Source organism: Podarcis vaucheri, assembly GCF_965113315.1.
Source record: "Podarcis vaucheri genome assembly, chromosome: 2".
NCBI lineage: Eukaryota > Metazoa > Chordata > Lepidosauria > Squamata > Lacertidae > Podarcis > Podarcis vaucheri.
This window is the reverse complement of record NC_138760.1, coordinates 132,435,568-132,456,334: the sequence shown is the minus strand read 5'-3', so window position 1 is coordinate 132,456,334 and position 20,767 is coordinate 132,435,568. Positions and strand designations below refer to the sequence as shown.

The 20,767-nt window shown below is 51.1% G+C and overlaps 2 protein-coding genes and 1 long non-coding RNA gene across 3 annotated transcripts; 2 read left to right on the top strand and 1 right to left on the bottom strand.

The window, feature by feature from the left end:
* Positions 1-2,756: 2,756 nt before the first annotated feature.
* LOC309525834 (HLA class II histocompatibility antigen, DR alpha chain-like) lies at positions 2,757-6,557 on the bottom strand. Its single transcript, XM_082211447.1, has 5 exons — positions 6,341-6,557; positions 4,963-5,220; positions 4,341-4,625; positions 3,877-4,018; positions 2,757-3,724 (listed from the first exon to the last, which is right to left on the bottom strand). Exons 1-5 carry the CDS (start codon positions 6,444-6,446, stop codon positions 3,721-3,723), a joined length of 795 nt encoding a protein of 264 aa, XP_082067573.1. The 5' UTR covers positions 6,447-6,557; the 3' UTR covers positions 2,757-3,720.
* A 727-nt stretch (positions 6,558-7,284) lies between these two features.
* Positions 7,285-17,432, top strand: LOC309525828 (H-2 class II histocompatibility antigen, E-S beta chain-like). Its single transcript, XM_082211439.1, has 6 exons — positions 7,285-7,546; positions 9,426-9,695; positions 13,751-14,032; positions 14,156-14,266; positions 14,937-14,960; positions 15,522-17,432. The coding sequence occupies exons 1-6, from the start codon at positions 7,300-7,302 to the stop codon at positions 15,533-15,535; spliced, it is 948 nt and encodes a 315-aa protein (XP_082067565.1). The 5' UTR covers positions 7,285-7,299; the 3' UTR covers positions 15,536-17,432.
* On the top strand, positions 10,073-13,336 carry LOC309525852. The gene is made up of 2 exons (XR_014216547.1): positions 10,073-12,827; positions 13,165-13,336. It is a non-coding gene; the product is annotated as an uncharacterized lncRNA (long non-coding RNA).
* Positions 17,433-20,767: the final 3,335 nt, after the last annotated feature.

Below are 20,767 nucleotides of genomic sequence, written 5' to 3'. Positions count from 1 at the left end.
ACTCGTCATTATAAAAATAACTTTTTTATTATTTCTTTGTTTGACCCCTCAGAATTACTCCTCCTCATAGAAATAAACATTAAATTAACGAGTTACCTTTTTGTGTGTGTGCGTTCTTCACTCCCCTTCAATGCAGTGACCAGCGTACATGCCCCTTACAATGTAGCGGGCGGGCGGGCGGGCGGGAAGGCGACGTCGGGACGGTGCATGACTAATGCATGCACCGCCCCCATGCGACGTCACAGCCAGTACAGCACCCGCCACAGTGGGGAGTGTCGGGGCACACAATGCGCCTCCTCCTCTCACTGGTATCCGCCCCGGAGCCGCGGCAAAGGTGTAAAAGAGCCACATGCGGCTCCGGAGCTGCGGCTTGCAGACCCCTGGACTAGATGACCCCTGAGGTCCCTCCAACTCTACAATTCCATGAGTCTCTGAGGAGGAAAAAGGCCTCAGAGCCCCTGCTTGGTCCTCCTAGGAGGAGGCCTCATCCCAGATACCAGGGATGAAATTTGGGAGAGGCCCTGGGAGGATCTTAGGCTCTTGGGACCACATGCCCTTGGCAGACTCTCCTTCTTCAAATTGTCCAATTTCAAGGCAAATGGGCCCTTTCACATTCACAGGACCTGCGGCTCTTTCTGCTGAGTGGGGCCCTGGCCTCCTGCCCCACAGCCTTGCCCTGGCAGCTCCCCTGGCCCCCCTCCCCACACGATACTCTGCTGAAGGTTCTCCTTTGCTTCTGCCTTGAGATCCAGGAGAATGTTTGCTCTTTTGCTGAAAGAGGATCTGCAAAAAGGATCCCATTTCCCCTTCTAAAGAAACCGTGACGACTGCAAGGTATAATATTGCACAGCAGGCTGGGCCTTGTCTGTCCGTCCCTGCGATGTCCCTGCACAAGCCTTGGCCCCAGAAGGGACGCCTCTCCCCAACCCCTCTCTGGGGGGTCATGTCCCTCCTGGAGCCTCTTGCCAGGGGGAGGAAGAGCTGGACGACTCTTTCGGCTGGCATTCATTTCTGGAAGGAGGCATTTCTGCAAGGGACAGAATGGGGAGAGGAGGGGAAACAGCAGATCAAGACCCCCGAAAGCAGTGACTCCTTCCCTGGGGGTGCAGGGACCTGTTCTGTGCCCCTGGTCTTCCACTGGTGGGTCGCAGCCTGATTCCATGTGGGCTGAAACAGGAGCCCTGAAACCTCACAGATATAAAGATGGAGAAATGCATGTTTGGGTTGAAAGGGGGTCTGGGGTCTGGAAAGATTGAAGAGACCTGTCTCTGCCCCACAGCCGACTCTGGCCAGCCTGACTGGGCCACATCCTGGCCTTGGCTGACCTGAAACACAGTCCCACCCTCTCCCCATAGCCTTGAGGACTTGGAGGGGTCTCTGCCCCTTCTCCCCTCTTCCTCCTCCCTCCTGCCTTGGGAAGAGATGACCCACTTTGCTCTCCTGATGCAAGAGGGAGGGGGCTGCTCTCCAAGGAAATCTCCCCCCGCCTTGAGCCAAGGAGCCCCTATTCCCCTAGCAGAGGGTGCTATGGGGCTTGCCCAGCCCCACTCCATTCAGCTCAGCCATTCCCAAGGGGGTCCTTCCCTAAAACTGCCATTCCTCTTAAGCCATTGCTGCTGGGCTGGAGGGGGGGCTGTGCTGGGGGGGGGCTGGGAGCTACTTCTCTATGAGGAGGTTTTGCTGCGCTCCCGGTTGACCTCCGTCTCCTGGATCGTGGCCAGCTTCCCTCTTTCATTTCCCCAAATGCTGAGCTGTGCTCCAGACCTCCCTGTGGGGGGAAGCGAAACTCCCCCCAGCGCCTTTCTGCAGCGTCTCCTCTGCTGCCAGAAACAAGGGAGCAGAAGGAGGGAGACATGTGCTATGGGCCCAGAAGTCCTGCTTCTGTCTCCAGGGAGCAGGCTGCCTGAATCCTGCCCCTCCTGTCCAGGGACCCCCTTGCCCCCCTCCTCTTGGTCTGTTTCTTCCTCCAAGAGGCCTCCTTCCCAGCCTCAGGCAGGAGCTGCATGGACACCCAAATTACATTGGGGGAGAGAAAGAGCTGAACAACTCCTTGCATTAACTTATCTTAACGAGGCACACAAAAATAGGGGCAAGATGGGAAGCTACCAGAAAAGAGTGAATTCTTCTCTGAGGCTTTTAAGGCATGTTTCAGGCAACACAGTCAACTCATGATGGAGGTCTGGCCAGGCCTGACCTTGCATGTCCTGAAACACACACCTCTCTAGAGTGTTGTTGCCCCTGGAAGAAGACCTTCATTCATCCATTTGGAGGAGGTCTCTGCACATTTTCTACCCCTCCCCGCAATCAATCACTCCAGTCTCAGGAAGAGCAGGTGCTTGGATCTGATGAGGCATTTTAGGACCTGGGGTTGGGCTGTTCTGTTCCTCTCATCTGTTCACCCAGAGGGGGAATCCATGGGTCCTGTGGGATAATGCTTTGGGGCATCACACAACCCACAGCAGGCCTTGAAGATCAGAAGAGTCCTGTTGCATCATCAGGCAGATTAGGGTCCCCCTGCCCCAGCATCCTGTTCCCAGTAGGGGAGAGACAGGCAGCCCAGGGCAGAGGCAGGGAGGCACCAGCGCTGGCTCTCGTGATCTCTTATCATCCCCCAGAATCTGGGCCTAGAGACACGAGGAGTCAGTGTAGCCACTCTGGTTGCAATGCTGACCATTTCCTCAATGGTTCACCTTTTCATTTTGAAATAATAAATAGATCCAGAGCTTATAGGCAGAGAAAACAGTACTAGAAACAAATCAACAAACTGTAAGATTTATTCATTGCTTTTGGAAATATGGGAGCATGTATGAAAAACAGCAATTGGGCTGCACAGAAGCTATTGCGAAAGTTTTGCAGAAGAAGAAGGGATATTTTCCTCCACACATACAGATACAACCCTGCTTTATGTGGACAAGAAAAGTGTTTGGGGTCTCTTAGGAGCTAAACTACCCCAACAAGATGGATGAATCCTCTTTGTGATTAACGAAACACCTGAGGGGTGTATTCCTGCAGTGCAATGCACGGAACTGAGTAAGGCTCTCTCCAAAAACTGGAGAGGGAGGTGAATGGTTTTGGGCAAGTGGGGTGGAGATATGAATTAGTATGCCTGACCCTCTGTTGGCAGGGGGTCTACTTGGGCCACGCAGATGCAAGGTGAGGCAAAGCAGGAAACCCCCACAAAAACTATCCTGACTCAACCATGGAGTTTGGGGGAGGATCTGCAGCCAAACCACAAGCCCCTCTGTCAGAGATGATTTAGCTGAGATTCCTGCACTGCAGGGGGCTGGACTAGATGACTCTTAGGGTCCCTTCCAACTCTACAATTCTGTGATTCTGTGAAATGCACGATTACTAGACAGCCAGAAGCAAAGGCACCAGGGAGTTACAGAACCTGCATAGAGGGAGCTGTAAATGTTGAAACATGGCAAGACTTACATTGTGAGTAAACCATATACTTTTCTTATTTACTTAAACAGTCAGAGCAATTTCTTTGTTAAGAGGGAAACATAAAAGGGAGAAAAGTAATGTAAGTCTGGCTAAGCATCTTTGGCTATCATAATTGTTCTCGAAAGTTAAACATATTATCTGAAAAGCTTCTAAGGATAATCTGCACACGGAGGAAGCAACTCCTTCCAGCTGATTCATAGCAGAAGAGACTCTTGGCAAAGGAGATGAGCTGAGAGGGTTCAAGGAAGAGGCTGTCAGGAAAGGAATCCCCCATTATCTGAAAAGGAAGGAGAAGGGAGCTGGTGAGCTGGGAGTATTGAGACTGAGCACCTTGTGGGCAGGATGAGGCCCACCCCACCCCTTTGCTGTGTATTTTGGGTTCCCTTGCATTTGTCTCTCAGCCCATGAAGGGAAACGGGTTTGACTCACATGAAGCCCCTGCGATCGTTCATCCTCATGGCCTTGAAGAAAAGGATGGTGCCAGCGATGATGCCCAGGATGCCAAAGGCCAAGCCCAGGGCACACAGCACGTTCTCCATCGTCTCCGGGATGGGAGAGGGCGCCTTGGAGACTGGGATGGAGAGAGAGAGGACAGGGCTAAGGGGGGACTCTGTTTCTCTGTGGGTGTTCAGCGGAAGAAAGAACCCAGGAGTCCTGACACTCCACCCCCTCCCCATATACATGATAGGAACTAACTCAAGGAACCCCCAAAAGGCAGCTGAGCACCTTTTTGTCTCTATGGCTAGAAGGAGGAGAATAAATTATGCAAAATTGCAAGTGTACTTCACTTGCATAACTTATTCTGATCATCAGAACTTGCTTCTCATGAGCCAAGAATCTGGGTTTCTGAGTTCAAGTCCCAGAGAAAAGCCCCAATCCTGCCCGGTGCTTACCCCAGATCTTCTCCATCTTTCCCTCTGGGATGCCCCAGTGCTCCACCTGGCAGACGTAGATGTCTCCCTGCTCAGGGACGAAGGGCAGGTAGGAGAACTTGCGGAAAGTGTTGTCCACGCTGGGGTAGAAGTCTGTCTCCTCCACGCCCTCGGAGACCACCTCGTTGTTCTTCAGCCAGGTGACGTTCAGCACTGGGGGGGAGAACCTGTCCACAAAGCAGATGAGGACGTTGGGGTCCCCCAGTTCCACGGCATTTTCCGGGTACACAGTGGCCGAAGGAGCAACTGAGGAAGGAGATGGAGAAAGAAAGGGGATTAAAACCCATTTGAAGCAGTCTAGAAATGGAAAGCATACCAAATAGCTGCTGTGGGTATTTTTGCACCGTGTGTTCAGGTTTGGCAATGCCTCTGAGCTTGTACAGAGTGCAATGCTGCCCCTCCCACCCATCAGGCTTCTCTTCCCTTTTAGCCTGTCTCAGTCAGCCAAGGACTGGCTCCCCCCAGCAGAGTTCCCTCTGGGGAGGCAGAAAGGGGTCCCTGAAGGGTCTTCCGGGTCAGAGGCCAAGAGGCCACCCCCTGCCTGCCCCCCAGCTCTCTCCCCTGCCCCCCTCGCGTGTCCTACCGTTCAGGGCACGGGTGCGGTTGCTTCGCTTCATGAGCACCTCCATGTTGTTCTTCATGACGGCGATGTTGGCCAGGGCGCCCTGCACCTCGAAGCTGGTGAAGCGCTGGAAGTCCGGCAGCCTCCAGACGTTCTCCTTCTTCTCCCAGTCCACGTGCAGGATCTCCTCGTGGTCAAACTCCAGCAGGAACTCCCCGGACTTCTTCTCCGAAGGGAAGCTCTCCTGGAAGAAGTCCAGCTCCACCAGGGTGTCCTCCACTGCAGGAGAGGGAGAGGGGGGGCTTTAGGACCCCGCAGCAGGATGAGGGAGAACCTGCCCCGTTGCTAGGAATGGGGCCACCACCAAGAAGGCTCTCTAAGTAGACGGGGGGGGGGGGCTTCATCTGCTCCCAAACACACAAATACGTCAGTTTTAAAATCCCCTCATTTCCAAAAGGTGGTCCTGGGTGCACTTGAATATGGGTGACTGGTAGAAAGTTGGAATAATCATTCAAGAGAACAATCCATGTCTCCATGTGCCTAGATCTCCACCCTGTTCCAAAGTGAAACCAGTAATAATTACATTTCCTCTTTCAACCGTGGATCATCCACAGTCACCTCTTGACTTACCTCATGCCACGAATTAAAATTTGGGCATGCTTTTAAAAGAGATAAATCTGTTGGACACACAGACAGAGCCATTGGCCATGCGCCTCTTTCATTTCCTAAATTGACTTTCTTGTAGAGTTCACTCACTCACGCAAACTAAATCGCGTCTTCTCGGGAGTGAAGTCCCTTTGCGTCCGGCTGGGTTCCTTGCTATGAAGGGGCAGCCGAAGAGAGCAGGTTTTGCTCCGAGTTTTTTTAGAGTCCGCCAGAGTTTCTGGCCCCTTTTGTGCCAGGAGAGAGACCACTCTGTCTTCGGGGGCAATGGGGTGGGGGCTGAATTCTTTTGGGGGCGACCACGGGGGGCTTCCGGACCAGGCAGGTCTCTGTGGCAGCCAAGAGCACAGAGAGGAATAGTAATTCTCGTTTTATTTCCCTTTTCCTCCTTGTAACAGGAAAGGCACAGACTCCGATCTGTGTGGTAGGTAGGTGTGCTTTTTTAAAACAAAACCTAGATCACCTTATTTGAGGGAGCAAATCCTCCTTGCCCGTCACCCTCCCATTCCACGCAACTCCCAGCACTCTTTCGTGGGGGGGGGGCGTCCACTTTCCTTCCTCCCCCCACCCCTCCATCTTCCCGGGTGCAGCTTCTGCACCTGTCGGGGGGAGGGGGCTTCTCTTCCCTGTAGCCCAAGAGACTCACAAGCAACGCCCAGGGGCGCAATATTTCTCCCCCACCCCCCCTCCAGGGACCCCTCCCCAGACATCTCCCCCTCCCTCTGCGCCCCCTGACCTTTCAGGGCTCCGGCCCCCCTTGGCGGGGCGAGAAGGAGGGTCGCCCAGAGGCAGCAAAGGGCTCTTCCTCCTCCTCCTCCTCCTCTTCCTCCTCTGGGCTCCATCTCTGCCGCTCTTCCTGGGCCGAGGCGGGCGAGGGGCGACTCAAGCCCAAGTGTCCCTTGCCCCTTCCTCCTGGATGCTCGCCCTCCAAGTGGCTGTGGGGCGGGGGCGGCCAGGGGGCGGCTTTGGCGGAGCAGGAAAGTCCCTGCCAGCTCGGCCAATGAGAAAGCGCCCTGGCGATGACCAGCCTGTCTCCAGGTAAACCTTCCCCAGGCAGGAGCCTCAGCCGGAGACGGAGCGAAAAGAGCAGCATTTGGGGTGGGGGGCGCTTGATCTGCCCAAGAGGGGAGGGGTCTCCTCCAGGGAAGGGGTTGCGGGGGCTCCTCTCTGTCTCCCCCCCCGTGTGTTTCTTCATGGGACTCCTCAGACACCAGCGCCAGGGATGTTTCTTGCACAGGGGAGCTGGGGGCTGGAGGGGGCTTTTATTGGGGGGAGGGGTCCCCTTATTGGGGGGCTGCCAGGTCTCCTGGGGATGCAGGCTGGGGGGGGGCGAAGAGGGGGAGCCCCCTCCCTCAGCAGACAGTTATTCCCCCCTTGAAATTTCCTTCCTCTTTCCGGATACAAGAAGGAACGAAGGTTTAGCGGCTTAAAACGCAGCAGAAGAAAAGCGCATCTCGCTGTTTTGAAGCCTGAGTCTGAAATGTCCCTTTTTGCTGCCAGAGGAAAGTTTTGGATGGAACTGACAGATCCTTGTTAAGCTTTATATCCCCCCCCCCCAAGGTTTTCTGGGGAAGATCTTGATTCACACGCGACGCAGCAACAATGGAGAGAAGGCAAAGAGGAACTTGCAGATCGATCCGGAGCAGAGAGAGCCCTTGATAATGCTCTTTCCAGGAGTTCCCTGCCTGGCGACCGATGACGCTGCCTCGGCTCGGAGGCGGATTGGACGCTCGCGGGGCGGGGCGGGGGAGTGGGCGGGGCTTGCAGGAGTTTCCCCCGGGGCTGAGCGGAGAAAGTCCCATTTGGGAGTCTTCGGGGGGCGAAGGAGAGAGAAGGATGGGGGGCTCCGGCGCTGCGCCTTTGGCCTTTGGGGGGCTCCTGCTGGGTATGGGGGCGCTGGTGGTCTCCGCTTCGGAGGGGCTGGGCGTGGAGGCGCCTCCAGGTGAGCAAAGAGTCTGCAATGGGGGGAGAAGGAAGAGGAAACTCCGCTTAGCGGGACCCCCATCGGTGGGGTTCCTTTGACGATCACTTGTAGATGGTCTTCCATGATCTTAGCAGTCAGTCCGTAAGTGACTGTGGAGCCAATTCTGGATCCACATGTCCTTCCACAGTAGGGACAGAGGTTTCAGGGCGGGAGTTGATCCCTTGAGGATTTGCCAAGCGTCCCTTCCTCTTAGCACGTTTCTCCCTTTCGCCCTGAGTTCGAGTGTCTTCAAAACCCATGACACCTTTGGTCAAGGCTGCTCTCCAATCGGAGCGCTCGCAGACCAGTGTTTCCCAATTGTCAGTGTTTATAGTACATTTTATTAGATTTGCCTTGAGAGAGAATCTTTTAACCTCTTTTGTTGACTTCCAGCATTACACTTTCCGTTTTTAAGTTAGGACTGGTGTAGTTAATCAGGCATCCGAAGAATATGGTTCAGTTCAGCGAAGTTGGTGTTGAAGAATCCTCGCTTCCCCCACGGGGACTCTTTGCTTCTTCCAGGACAAGGGGGGGGGCAAAGGGGCAGGAGGGAAGGGGAAACACTCCCCCCACTGGAAAAGAGCAGCTCAGGCTTCTGGGATTGGGGAGGAGAGAGCATTCATTTATTGCAATTAATTATATCCCACCTTTCAGGATTAAAATCCTACGCCAGCAGTTTACAAGTAACATTCAATTGAATTGTAATAAAACCACAGTATTCACACATTAAATAGTCTTCCTGCAGGACAGCTGATGGCAGGCAGCCCTAGGGAACTTTTTTGCGGGGGGGGCAGTTGAATCTGGCCCTGAGCTCTTCTTCACCTGCTTCTCAAAATCATCCTTATAATTATTAGTCCATTTATCTCCCATCATTTCCAAGAGATGTCGTAACCAATTATTAACTCTATAAAGGACTCCACGTAAAGCATAAATAAATATACCTTTCTTCTGCTCCTAACACAGGCATGGGCGTAGCCAGGATTTTTGTTGGGGAGGGGCAGGACTTTTGTTAGGAGGGGAACCTCAGTTTGCTATGTATTTTTTATTGATGTTTATTGATATCATGGGGGGGGGGTAAACTGCCCCTCCCTGCCCATGACACCGGCAGCAAAACTGGGGAAAAGGGGACCCTGAACTCCCCCCCCCCGCTCGCGGCAGGCCCCCCCTCCCAGTCTCCCGCCCCCCCCCGACCTCTGGGAGCTGAAATGGGTCCTGCGTAGACAGGCGTCGCTTCCTGCGCTCTGGCAGGGAAAGCGAAAGTGAAACCGGGTCTACCCGGCAGAGGGGGTCTCGTTGGGGGGGGGGTCTCGTTGGGGGGGGGTTTGCAGTGAAGCCCCCTTCAGAGCAGAGAAGCGTCTCCCACCCTCCTTAGTATCTCGCCCTTTTCCTGGTCTCTCTCCCACCCCCAACATTTCCTCTTCCAGCCGGAGGGCAATAAAAGGGGGGAGGGGGGAGATAAGCATGGGCGTAGCCATGGGGGGCAGGGAGCAGTTGCCCCCCTCAAATAAATGAGTAAATAAAAGCAGATAGGTCTGTTCTCTCTCCGACCCCCCCCCCAAGTCCTGGCTACGCCCATGGGGTCCAGGGTCTTGGAGGTTGTGGCTCCCTCTCCACAACGGCCTTCCTTCTGATTTCTCTCTTTCCTTCGGGGGTGTGTGAAGGGGGGGGTCTCCCAGCTCAGCTCCCCGCCCCCCCCCGGCCATGGGATCACGTGACACGAGAGAGAAAATGGGAGACAGACAGACCGTCTCTCTCCTGCCCGGCGGGGGCAACTCTCCGCTATGGTGGGAGCTGCGCCCTTAAGGCAACCGGAGACCGGAAGTCTGCATCCCCCCCATTTCTTTCTCCACCCCCCCAGAGCATTTCCTGTACCATAAGAGGGGCGAGTGCCACTTCTCCAACGGGACGCAGCGGATCCACTACCTACAAAGGTACTTCTTCGACCGGCAGGAGCTCTCCTACTTCGACAGCGAGCGAGGGAAGTTCGTGGCTGTGGCTGAACTGGGGGAGCCCGACGTCAAGAGATGGAACCAGGACAAGGACGTCCTGCGGAGCGAGATGGCCGAGGTGGATCGCTTCTGCCGGCACAACTACGAGATCCAGGCGCCCATCTTCAAACCGCGGCGCGGTGAGTCCAGAATCGGGGGGGGGGGCGTCATGGGAAACGGGCCCCCCGGAAGAACCCAAAATGGGGTGGGGGGTGGACCCGGGACTTTCTCCCCCCGAAGCCCCTCGCCGCCCTCCTGCTTTTCAGAGAGATAAAGGGACCTATCCTGATGCCCCGCTCCAGAGGCAGAGTTTCTGTGTCCCTGGAAGCATCATAACCCGTTTCGTGTATTGTAATATGGAGGGTGTCTGCCTTGGTTTAGTTATTTATTATGAATTAAATTCGCCTCCCACCCTATACCTGTGGGTCTCTGGGCGGCTTGCAACACAAAATTGCAGTATTTACAACAACAACAACAACAACAACAACAACATAACAACAACAAACAACAATAACAACAACAATAATAGAAGTAATGATTTTTATTATTACTATTATTATTATTTATTATTATTTATTATTATTATTTATACCCCATCCATCTAGCTGGGTTTCCCCAGCCACTCTGGGTGGCTCCCAACAAAATTAAAAGCACAATACAACATTAAAAACTTAATTTGCTGCCTGTGCTGTCTATGGGTCCCCCTCTCCTCATTCCACCCCCACAACGACCCTGTGAGGGAGGCCAGGCTGAGGAGACGGGCTGGCCAGGGACACCCAGGAGACTCAAGGCTCAGGGGGGATTTGAACCCAGGACACAGTCCAACGCTGGACTACATTAGAGTGGGGGACTGCAGGGGGGGGCAGAGAGAGCACATTTCAAACAGAAACCCTGAACATTATTAAAGTGCAAAATGATGTTATTTGGACATTACTCAATTATTAATTGTGACTCATTAACCTGTTGTTTCCTGCACACGTGACATGGATTCAGGTAGGGCTGTCATATGTCCAGGTTTCCCTGGGAATCGGGGTGTTTAAATCGGGGGGGGGGGTTTAGAAATTAACCCCATAATCTCAAAATCACATACATTCAGGATTAAATAATAATTATTATAATCACGGTCCATTTCCTTCCCACCCACTCATTACTATTTTCAGCCACCAGGCTCCCCTCCAGCTCCCCCCCCCCCCGTTCTCAAGGGATTATCCCTAAAAGTATATTGAAAGGAAAATTAGTATAATCACGGGGGGGGGGCTGTGGATTTGCATAACATCTGCTCTATATCACACACAAATTGATGTGCTGTTTTTCAGTTGGAGTGAAGGGCCCATAAATAAATTGGTGATTCTCTCTCTTTTAGAATTTTGTACTATTTTATTGTTGTTGTTTTTTAAAAATAATATTTATTACTTTTCCTACAATTTAAACATTACAAAAAAAGAAAAGAAAAATAAACAATACAATACAAAACAAAAACAATACATAACACTAAGCTAACAAAAACAATTAAACTAGCAAAACAAAACAAAAACAATTTAAAACACATCAAATAGTTTCAATATCTTATCTTTCATTCACTTATAAGATATAAGTACTATTTTATTGTTGTTAGCCGCCCTGAGCCCAGCTTCGGCTGGGGAGGGCGGGATATAAATAAAATTTATTATTATTATTATTATCATTATTATTTCTCTCTCTCTCTCTCTCTCTCTCTCTCTCTCTCTCTCTCACACACACACACACACACAGACAGATATCTGACAGGGGAAGCTTTCCCAATAATTCCATTTCCACGGGAGAAAATGGCGTAACCTGTTGAATTTCTGCCTTCCACTCAGCTCTAAAAGGCACAAGAACCGCAGCTGTTCTTGTGAAATTCCCATCATCCCTAGCGAGCAGGATCAATGGTCAGGGAGGATGGGAATTGTAGTCCAGAAAGAGTTGGCAACCCAAGTTTGGGAAACACTGAGTAGACCATTGTGCTGTAAGTGAAGGATACTGTGCAGTGAATTCTGAAGATCATCCTGTTTGCTAGGAAAAAAAGAAGGACAAACTCCTGAGATTCCCAGGACTCGGAAATGAGACGGAAGGATGGAAAGTGTCCTAGGAAGGGGAGGGGCATCCCAGGAACCCCCAGGGAGGAGGAGTTCCCAGTTTGTGGAATGCCCAGCCTGACCACTGGGGAAACTGGGATGACTTTGGGGAGATGGGGGGGGGGTCAGTGATCCCACTGGTGGGAGTGGGAAGTTGGAGGCTGGGAGCGTAGGATTGACTGACTGTCCCGGGGGTGGGGTGGGGTGGCAAACTGGGCTTTCTGTCACCCGGGCAAAGACCCAGTTTTGTCACACACACCCCATGTGTATTTGCATACACACACAAAACTTGACACATTTGTTCATAAAGGACATAAAAAGGGCTGGAGAAGAGATAGTCTCTCCAAATAGTAAAATTGTCTGTGTGTGTATCTGGCTTTCATTCGCCCTTAAGTAGATCTCCTCAGAGAGTAGTAGATCATTTGAGGAATTCTAAGGAATATCATGACTATAAATAATCATAATCATATAAATAAATAATAGAAACTGTAATAATGATCAGGCATATAAGTAAAGGTAAAGGGACCCCTGACCATTAGGTCCAGTCAGGGACTCTGGAGTTGCGGCGCTCATTTCGCTTTATTGGCCGAGGGAGCTGGCGTACAGCTTCTGGTTCATGTGGCCAGCATGACTAAGCCGCTTCTGGCGAACCAGAGCAGCGCACGGAAACACCGTTTACTTTCCCGCCAGAGAGGTACCTATTTATCTACTTGCACTTTGACGTGCTTTTGAACTGCTAGGTTGGCAGTGATAATGATCAGGCACATACCAGAGAGTAAGTCCTACTGAACTCCGTGGTATACTTCTGAGTAAAAAGGCTTGATTGCAGTATAAGACTACAGAATCTTTACACAGTTATCTCGGAGTAAGCTCCATTGAATTCAGTGGGACTTTTGGGTAGTAAAGGCAGTTTAAGGCTCTAAAGAATAAAATAAAAGAATAAATACTCCACAAGTTTCCTTCAAAAATTGCTGGCTGCTGAACCATTGCAATTAAAGAATTTAAAGTGAATTGGCTACATTTTATTTCCAAATTACAGGAAGGGATAAATATAAAGAGCTTTGTATGCCAGCATCACATTTCATTCATTGCAGGTATTTTATTTTCACTATAAAAAGGACTCAGTTTTTGTAGCTGATTGTAGGCAGCAGTGCCCTCTCTATGTATTCACGTGGTGTAAACATGTGCAGTGGTGCTCCGCAAGACGAATGCCTCGCAAGACGGAAAACTCGCTAGATGAAAGAGTTTTCCGTTTTGGAGGTGCTTCGCAAAACGAATTTCCTATGGGCTTGCTTCGCAAGACGACAATGTCTTGCGAATTCCTGCTGGGTTTTTTTCCCTCCCCCCCCTTTTCTAAGCCGCTAAGCTGCTTATCAGCTGATCCGATCAGCAGATAAGCCGCTAAAAGCCACTAATAGCGCTAATCCGCTAATCCTTCAATGGGCTTGCTTCACAAGATGAAAAAACCACTAGACGAAGAGAATCACAGAACGGATTCTTTTCGTCTTGCGAGGCACCACTGTATGTTGTCTTCTAGAGATCCAAACACACACACACACACACAAATGAACACACAAGCAAGCAATACTCCAAAGGGCTTCTGTTCCCCAAAGGGCAGGAGGGGTGTTTTGATCTCTTCACCACTTGTAATTCATCTCTGAGACTTTAAGGGAAGCAAAAGAAGAGGAAAGAAAAAGAAAACTTGCCCAATTCAACTTTGCTTGGAGAGCAAACTTCTCCAGGATTTCTCTTTCGCCCATACTTCCAAAAACAGAGAGGGGGAAAGGGGAAGGAGGGTCGTTTTCCAGGTTTTCCTGCTTCCCCTTGAAGATTAGCATCACTCTGGGGCTCAGCAGATGCTTTTAGACTCTGGAGCCACCAGTAGTGGCTGTGGTCGGAGGAAGCCCACCCCATCACCCCCCACCGCAAGCTGGGATCCTCAAAAATCCAATGGGTAGCTCACCGCCAGTTTATTTATAGTGGGAGTAGATCAGAGTCTCTTGGAGGAGTCTCTTGGAAATTGGACATTCCTGCTCTAGGTCCCTCCCTGCCTAAATCTCTGACCTTCCTTCCACACCTCCCTTGCCTCCCTCCCACAGTCCAGCCCAAGGTGAAGATCACCCCCACAGACAACGTTGAATCTTCCCCACACAACACTCTGCTGATTTGCACTGTGGGCAGCTTCTTCCCTGCGGGGATCGAGATCAAGTGGTTCAGGAACGGGAAGGAGGAGCCCAAAGTGTGGACCACGGACCTCATCCGGAACGGGGACTGGACCTTCCATATTGAGGTGATGCTGGAGACAAAGCCAGAACGTGGAGACGTCTACACCTGCCAGGTGGAGCACGCCAGCTTCGAAGGCCCCGTCACGGTGAAATGGGGTAGGGCGCCTTCCTACTGGGAGTGGGGGGCATTCCTGGGGGGGGCGCTAGATGGGTTGCTCCCCCTTCAGGGGGCTGATCCCAGGCTTGCCTTTCCTCACTCACGGCTTTTTCTTCCTTCAGAGCCACAGTCGGACTCTGCCAGGAGCAAGATGTGGACGGGGATTGTGGGGATTGTGCTGGGGCTGGTCTTTGGGGCCACTGGACTCGCCCTTTACCTGAAGAACAAGAAAGGTGAGTGTGGGGTGTCAGGGGGAGAGGGAGGGTTGGGTGTGGGGCTGGATTGGGCTCCAGGCTCCCCTCCTCTTCTTAGGCAGAGGCTCTGGAGGGTTCTGTTCCTTCTCCACTCCTAGGAGGTCCCTCTGGGTGCCTCAAATGGAGCCTCAGTTCTTATGGAGATGGTCTGAGGTTTAAATCTGTAGATTAAGACCTAAACCTCCTGTTCAACATATGAGGGAGAAATTCAAAAGCATCTCTGGCTCTGAAGCCTTTGAGCAGAGTAAGGACACAGATGTTTTGCAGCTTCCTGGTCCCAGCAGGAAGTCAAAGGCTCTCTCTCCCTGCTGAGCGAAGGGCCTTTAATCCCAGAATCAACAACTGGGCAATACAGAGCCCCAAAGGAGGCAGCCGAAGGAATATGGGAGGGTTTGTGGGTTGGGGACATTGGGTAATGGGAAAGAAATTAGTTGGCAAGATTGTATTGGGAAGGAAATATTTATTTAATAAAAAGACTTTCTTTCACCCCTCATACTCCTTAGGACAGAATGGGGGGGGGAGTTCCTAGTTTTTCCTGGAGTGTGTCATCTTGATCTTGGGGGGGGGGGGGGGTTGCCGTATTGCCAGAGAAGCTATTTCAAGGGACATCTGATGCTGACAGAATCTTTCTATTTATTTTCTCTCCTAGGGCAAGCTGTTCCTCAGCCTGCAGGTAACTTTCCTCTCTGCTCTTCCATCCTCCTCCTCCCCCTCCAACTCCCTTCTCCTGGCTGCTTCCTGTGCCCCCGCCATGACTTCCTTGTAGAACAGATGGGAGGGGCTTTCTATGGACAAATCCATCCCCTGATGCACACACTCCAATATCATGTCCTGGAAGGGGGTATCCAGGGGAATGTCCCACCTGAGAGACAGTCAAGCAAAGTTCCTTAGCAGAAGCCGAGTGAAGAGACCAGGGCTGGCATTTGGCCTGGGGGCCACATTTGGTCCAGGGTCCGTGGTTCCCCATTTCTGATCTGGAGAGATCTCCTTGGTCCCTTCTGAACCTCCTCTTCTCCACTGCCAAAGCCAGCCAAGTCTCCCTCCGTCTGCCTCCTTCCCTCCTCAGAGCCCCCCCTGCCAGGCCCATAAGTGGAGGTGATGGGAATTGTAGTTCACAATATCTGATGGCCGCTCTATGGAGTGTCCCCCCAATCTTGCCAGGGATTCTTCTACCCCTTTCTCCCCGTTCCTCACCCCACAGTGATGGGCTTGTCTCTCTCTTCTCTGCCTGCAGGACTCATCAGTTAGACTTCGCTGCTCCATCAGGATCCTGGGATGTGGAGAAGCTCTGTTCTTCCTGCCAGTTGCCCTCTGTCCATGCTCAGAGGGTGGAAACCTCCTTGGAAGGTGGATGGAAGGAGTCACAGACCAAGAACGACAGTGTCCACCCCTCCCCCACCTCTGTTGCTTGCTTGTCATTTGGGGAAAGTTTCTTTTTTTGTTTCCCTTTCCGCTTGTTGATTGCAAGTTATGGCAACCTGATTCCTTCTTTGCACCTCTCTGCTAGAGAATTTGCGCCTTGAATCTCCCTGGAGCAGCCTGAGCTGTCCCTGAAAACAACCAGGAATCTGGTCAGACTGCCAGGACTGGTCCTTCAAGCCCTGATGGGGAGACTCACAACTGAATTGGGGAGGTTTCTCATGTGGCCTCCCAAACCTCTCCATGTGGCCCATGGGACTCTCCCCAGCCTTGTGTCGCCCCTTCCTTTAGACTCTTTAACTGGCTGGGATTTGTCCTTCTACTCCAATCATGTTTCTTGCTTGCTCTGATGGAGAGGGGAGGTTGAGCTTGTGCAGAGACTGGTCTCCTGTGAAAACTTCACACTGGCCTTTGATGCTCTGCTCCTGCCCACCATGGGCATGTGGCCCCCAGAAGGTTCCCCAGAAGAGAACGTGGCCCTTGGGCTGGAGAACGTTCCCCACACCCAATTCCTTTGCTGCTCTTCTTGCTGTGGACTAAGATGGCTCCCCCCCCCAGCTGCCCCTTGTGTGACCTGGGAACACAGGGTCACTGGAAACTGCCTTAGACCGAGTCCCTCTGGCTCAGCAGCATTTCCACTAGGGCTGGTCCCATATGCCCACTCTGACTGGCAGTGGCTCAACTGATGTTTCAGAGGGTGAGTCTTTCTAGCCCTTCTTGAACGTGCCGGGGACTGAACCTTCTACACTCCAAGCAGTTGCCCTTCCGTGTACGATACTTATAATGCAGTCAGACTAGCAATGCATGCTTTCCTGGAAAGGTACGTGATAGGATCTGGAGCTCACAGAATTTCCCCGTAAGTTTTCCTCCTCGTAAACTTTGACTCACTTTCAGCAAGCCCCTTCTTGGAAGGACCTGCCTTCTGGAGAAAATAGGAGTCAAAGACCCGTTTCCCCTTGTTGCAAATTAGTCCCAACAACTTCCTCGTGATCAAAGCGGGCATTACCCAACTATATTGATAACACCCCACCCCAATCTTTGAGTGGTGTGAGGTTCCAGGGGTCCAGGAAATGAGGTGCAGCGAAAACTCTGGTGTCTTTAGGTTATATGGTTTATTGATACCTATATATGATGGGCTCACGGCATCAAAATCCCAAGAGGTTCCTAGCCAAAGCAGCTTTCGATTCAGACAGACACCAGCCATGTTCCGAAACTCTCCTTCCAGCTGGCTGCTGACAGACTGAAACCTCCCCCACACACACATCAGGCCACAGCAACTGAAATCCCCAAAGCTCAAAACTCTTGTCCCTGCTCACTAATTTGGACCTCAGGGTGGGGCTCCCCCAATTTCTTCATGGCTCATTCTATGCAGCCATTATCAGTATTCCAGCTTTTGAATCCCTGCTAGATCTGGAGATTCAGAGACCATGATTCAACCCATTACTGGTTCCAGGAATTTAGGGGTGCCGGCTCCCCCAATATAACAATAAATTAAATGTGCACACCCTATTATTCCTCCTCAATCCCTCTTTCCCCCCTCCCTCGAAACATGAGTCCATTTCCAGGGACAGCCCATCTCCTTCTTTAGCCCTGATACTTTTGTCTCCACTGAGCTGGTGATTTCTTAATTGCTCTGTAAAGATTCAGCTATTTTGTGGTGATAACGATGTTAAGCCTTGGGATGATTTGCTCTGAGCTGCACCAATAAAGATTGTCCTCAACCTCCCTCTGTTGTCTTTGAACTGTTTCCTTCAATTAAAGGTCAATATTCACAGAGTGCTTCACTTGTCCATCCTGGAGGGGGGAAATCTGCCCATTTCCACACAACTTCACCTGTGAAAAGGTGGTTTTTGATGATTTCTGTGTGTTGCCACTGTGCAGTGCTCTTGGAGTCACAGGACTCTGTTTACATTCCAGAGATTCCAGGCTGTTGGAAGTCTCACGGAAGACAGGAGACGGATGTGATGTTACTGGTTTCCTGTTCCTTTGTTTTTCAGTTGCTCTCTGTCTCTCACAGAGAGAGGATGTATTTCTTTTCTGTCTGCGTAGCCTGGAAAACAAAACCTAGCAATGTAGCTCAAACTTCTCATCACTTCTGCTGCTTTGAAACTCTGCGTAATGGGAATCTGCCTGGAGCCTTATCAGAGGCTCAGGTCGTTAATCACGTCGGAGGCGATTTCGGAGGAGCTCGGTCGAACGCAGGTTCTGACAGTTTTTACATCTTTGGTTATTCATTTATTTAAACCCTTCTGTAGGCGCAGACCATCTCCCCACTCAAACTAGTTCGTTAAGAAAATCCCCAAACTCGGTTCCATGGGTGAATCTGAGTCAGTGCCCTGCGGTAGTTTATCTTAAAGTTTCAGGTGCCTATACGATTATCGCATTTATAAATTTTAAATTTATTGTTGTACATTGTTCTAATTGTTTGTTTTCCTTCTGTGACTGTACCCCCAAGTGTGTTTCTCCAACCATAATAAATTATCTATCATCTATCTATCTATCTATCTATCTATCTATCTATCTATCTAATCATCTAATCTTTAAACCCTTTTTGGGAAATAGGGATCTTGGTGAATCACAAGCTGAACATGAGTCCACAGTGTGATGCAGCAGCAGCAAAAAAGCTAGCACTATTCTAGGCTACATCAACAGAGGTCTAGTGTCCAGATCAAGGGAAGTAATAATACTACTCTATATTGTTCAGACCACACCTGAAATACTGTGTCCAGCTCTGGGCACCACAATTTAAGAAAGACGCTGACAAGCCGGAAGGTGTGCAGAGGAGGGCAACCGAGATGATCCAGGGTCTGGAAACCAAGCCTTGTGAGGAACAGTTGAAAGAGCTGGGGATGTTTAGCCTGGGAAAGAGGAGACTGAGGAGATATGGGCGCCATCTTCAAATATCTCAAAGGCTGTCTCATGGAGGATGAAGCAAGCTTGTTTTCTCCTGCTTTGCAGGGTAGGACTCAAACCAACGGCTTCAAGTTGCAAGAAACGAGATTCCGACTAAACATTCAGGAAAACTTTCTGACAGTAAGAACTTTTAAGAAATGCTTCTGCTTGCCATGGGGTGGGGTTTTTTTAAAGACCTCTGAGGGGCCTTGGAGTCCTCCTGTTCCCACCCACTCAGTGGTCCCGTCCCCCGACTGCTCTGATTTTAGTAAGCGTGTTTTCTACCTTTGGAAGCCTGATGCCACCTTCGCAGGGACATGTGTATGATTTTCTCTCATGGAAGATTAAATGATTTAGGATGCTATATTGTGTAGGCAATATCAGGTGCAGAATACAGACCCTTATGATGACTCTGGCCCAGGAAGGGTTAGTTTTCTCTCTCTCCTGAGTTGCATGAGAGTCTATCTGCTCAGCTGTATAGGGGCTGCACAGGGTCTCATGTCTGATGTGGGTGGCCAAAGCTCCCCAGTGAAAACTGTCCTCACCAGAGGCAGAATTAGGGAACCACAACTGGTTTGGTCGCACTGGTCTAGCATTTTCAGTGAGCGAGAAGGGGCCCTTGCGCCGTGATCCTTGGGAAGAGCATGGCAAAATCTCCCTGTTCCCATCTGTGGAAAGGCTGGAGAACACCTGAGATTCGACAGAAGGTGCACAGCAGCAGAAAGGTTAATCCCCCAAAGTCAGAAGTTTGACAAGGACTGATCCAGAGAAACAAAGTTGAGGGAAAACGCTCTCTCTCTCTCTCTCTCTCTCTCTCTCTCTCTCTGCCTGCTTTGCACCCGCTGCCGTCATTTGCCCAGAAAAAAGCTTCTCTCTCACAGCAGCCTGGGCTGTTCAGCGAGGATAGTGACAAGTGTTGGGTTTTTGCAAAAGTGACACCTTCCCTACCTAGCAACTGATGACCAGGCAGCCTCGGAGCCTGTGATTGGCAGGGACCAAAGCTCAGCTGCAGGGAAAGTCCCCGGCCAGACAACTCAAGAGTCACCCAGGGCAGGTCTGGAAATCCCCAGCACGGGGTTCAGCATGAGCGGGGGGGGGGGGGGAGAGAGGGGGAGGCAGAAAGCAAGCAAGGCGTAGTGAGCAGCAACAGCAACAGACTTCCTTCTCCACTTGCCCAGCCGAGAGTTTTGGCTTCAGTAGGAAAAAACAAAATTTGCATGCACACACGCATTTTGGAATGTGCTGAGCTGTATAACCAGAGCGGATTAATTTACCAGGACGCCATTATCCTTATTCTCCCTTCTTATTTCAGTAATTGAATCAGGTCCGCCAGCAAGCATTGGCGCCATTTCCAGGGGGTCCTGGGGTCCCACAAAATTCTTCCTGTGGGTGCCCCCCTCCCCCCCCACTGCCGCTGCCCACACACTCACGGCAGCTGGTTGAGAGCTCCAACAACCACAGCAGACCACAGCAACTGCGTAAATCAAATTAGGCCTTCTGTTGCTTTCATATAGTTAATTATAGGTTCACACAGTTTTGCAGTTGGGTCAGCTGCCTTATTTATTTCAGTGGTACATAAAAAAGAAAAAAATCTGCAGTTTAGCTTCCTGAATCCTAGGCTGGTTGGTCCAACCACAGAGGTGAAAAGAACAGAGAACTAATTGTGGTGCCCAGTGCCTCAGGGGGCCTGTCTCAACTAAGTGCTGTTGTTCAGTCGTGTCCGCCTCTTCGTGACCCCCTGGACCAGAGCACGCCGGGGACTCCTGTCTTACACTGCCTCCCGCAGTTTGGTCAAACTCATGCTGGTAGCTTCGAGAACACTGTCCCACCATCTCGTCCTCTGCCGTCCCCTTCTCCTTGTGCCCTCCATCTTCCCAGCACCAGGGTCTTTTCCAGAGAGTCTTCTCTTCACATTAGGTGGTCAAAATATTGGAGCCTCAGCTTCACGATTTGTCCTTCCAGTGAGCACTCAGGGCTGATTTCCTTCAGAATGGATCAATTTGATCTTCTTGCAGTCCACGGGACTCTCAAGAGTCTCCTCCAGCACCAGAATTCAAAAGCACCAATTCTTTGGTGATCAGCCTTTATTGGCACATGTTTTCGTGTATTTACTCCTTTCCACATACATTCCTACTACACCCTGTATGTCATGACTTGTTTCCCCACCCA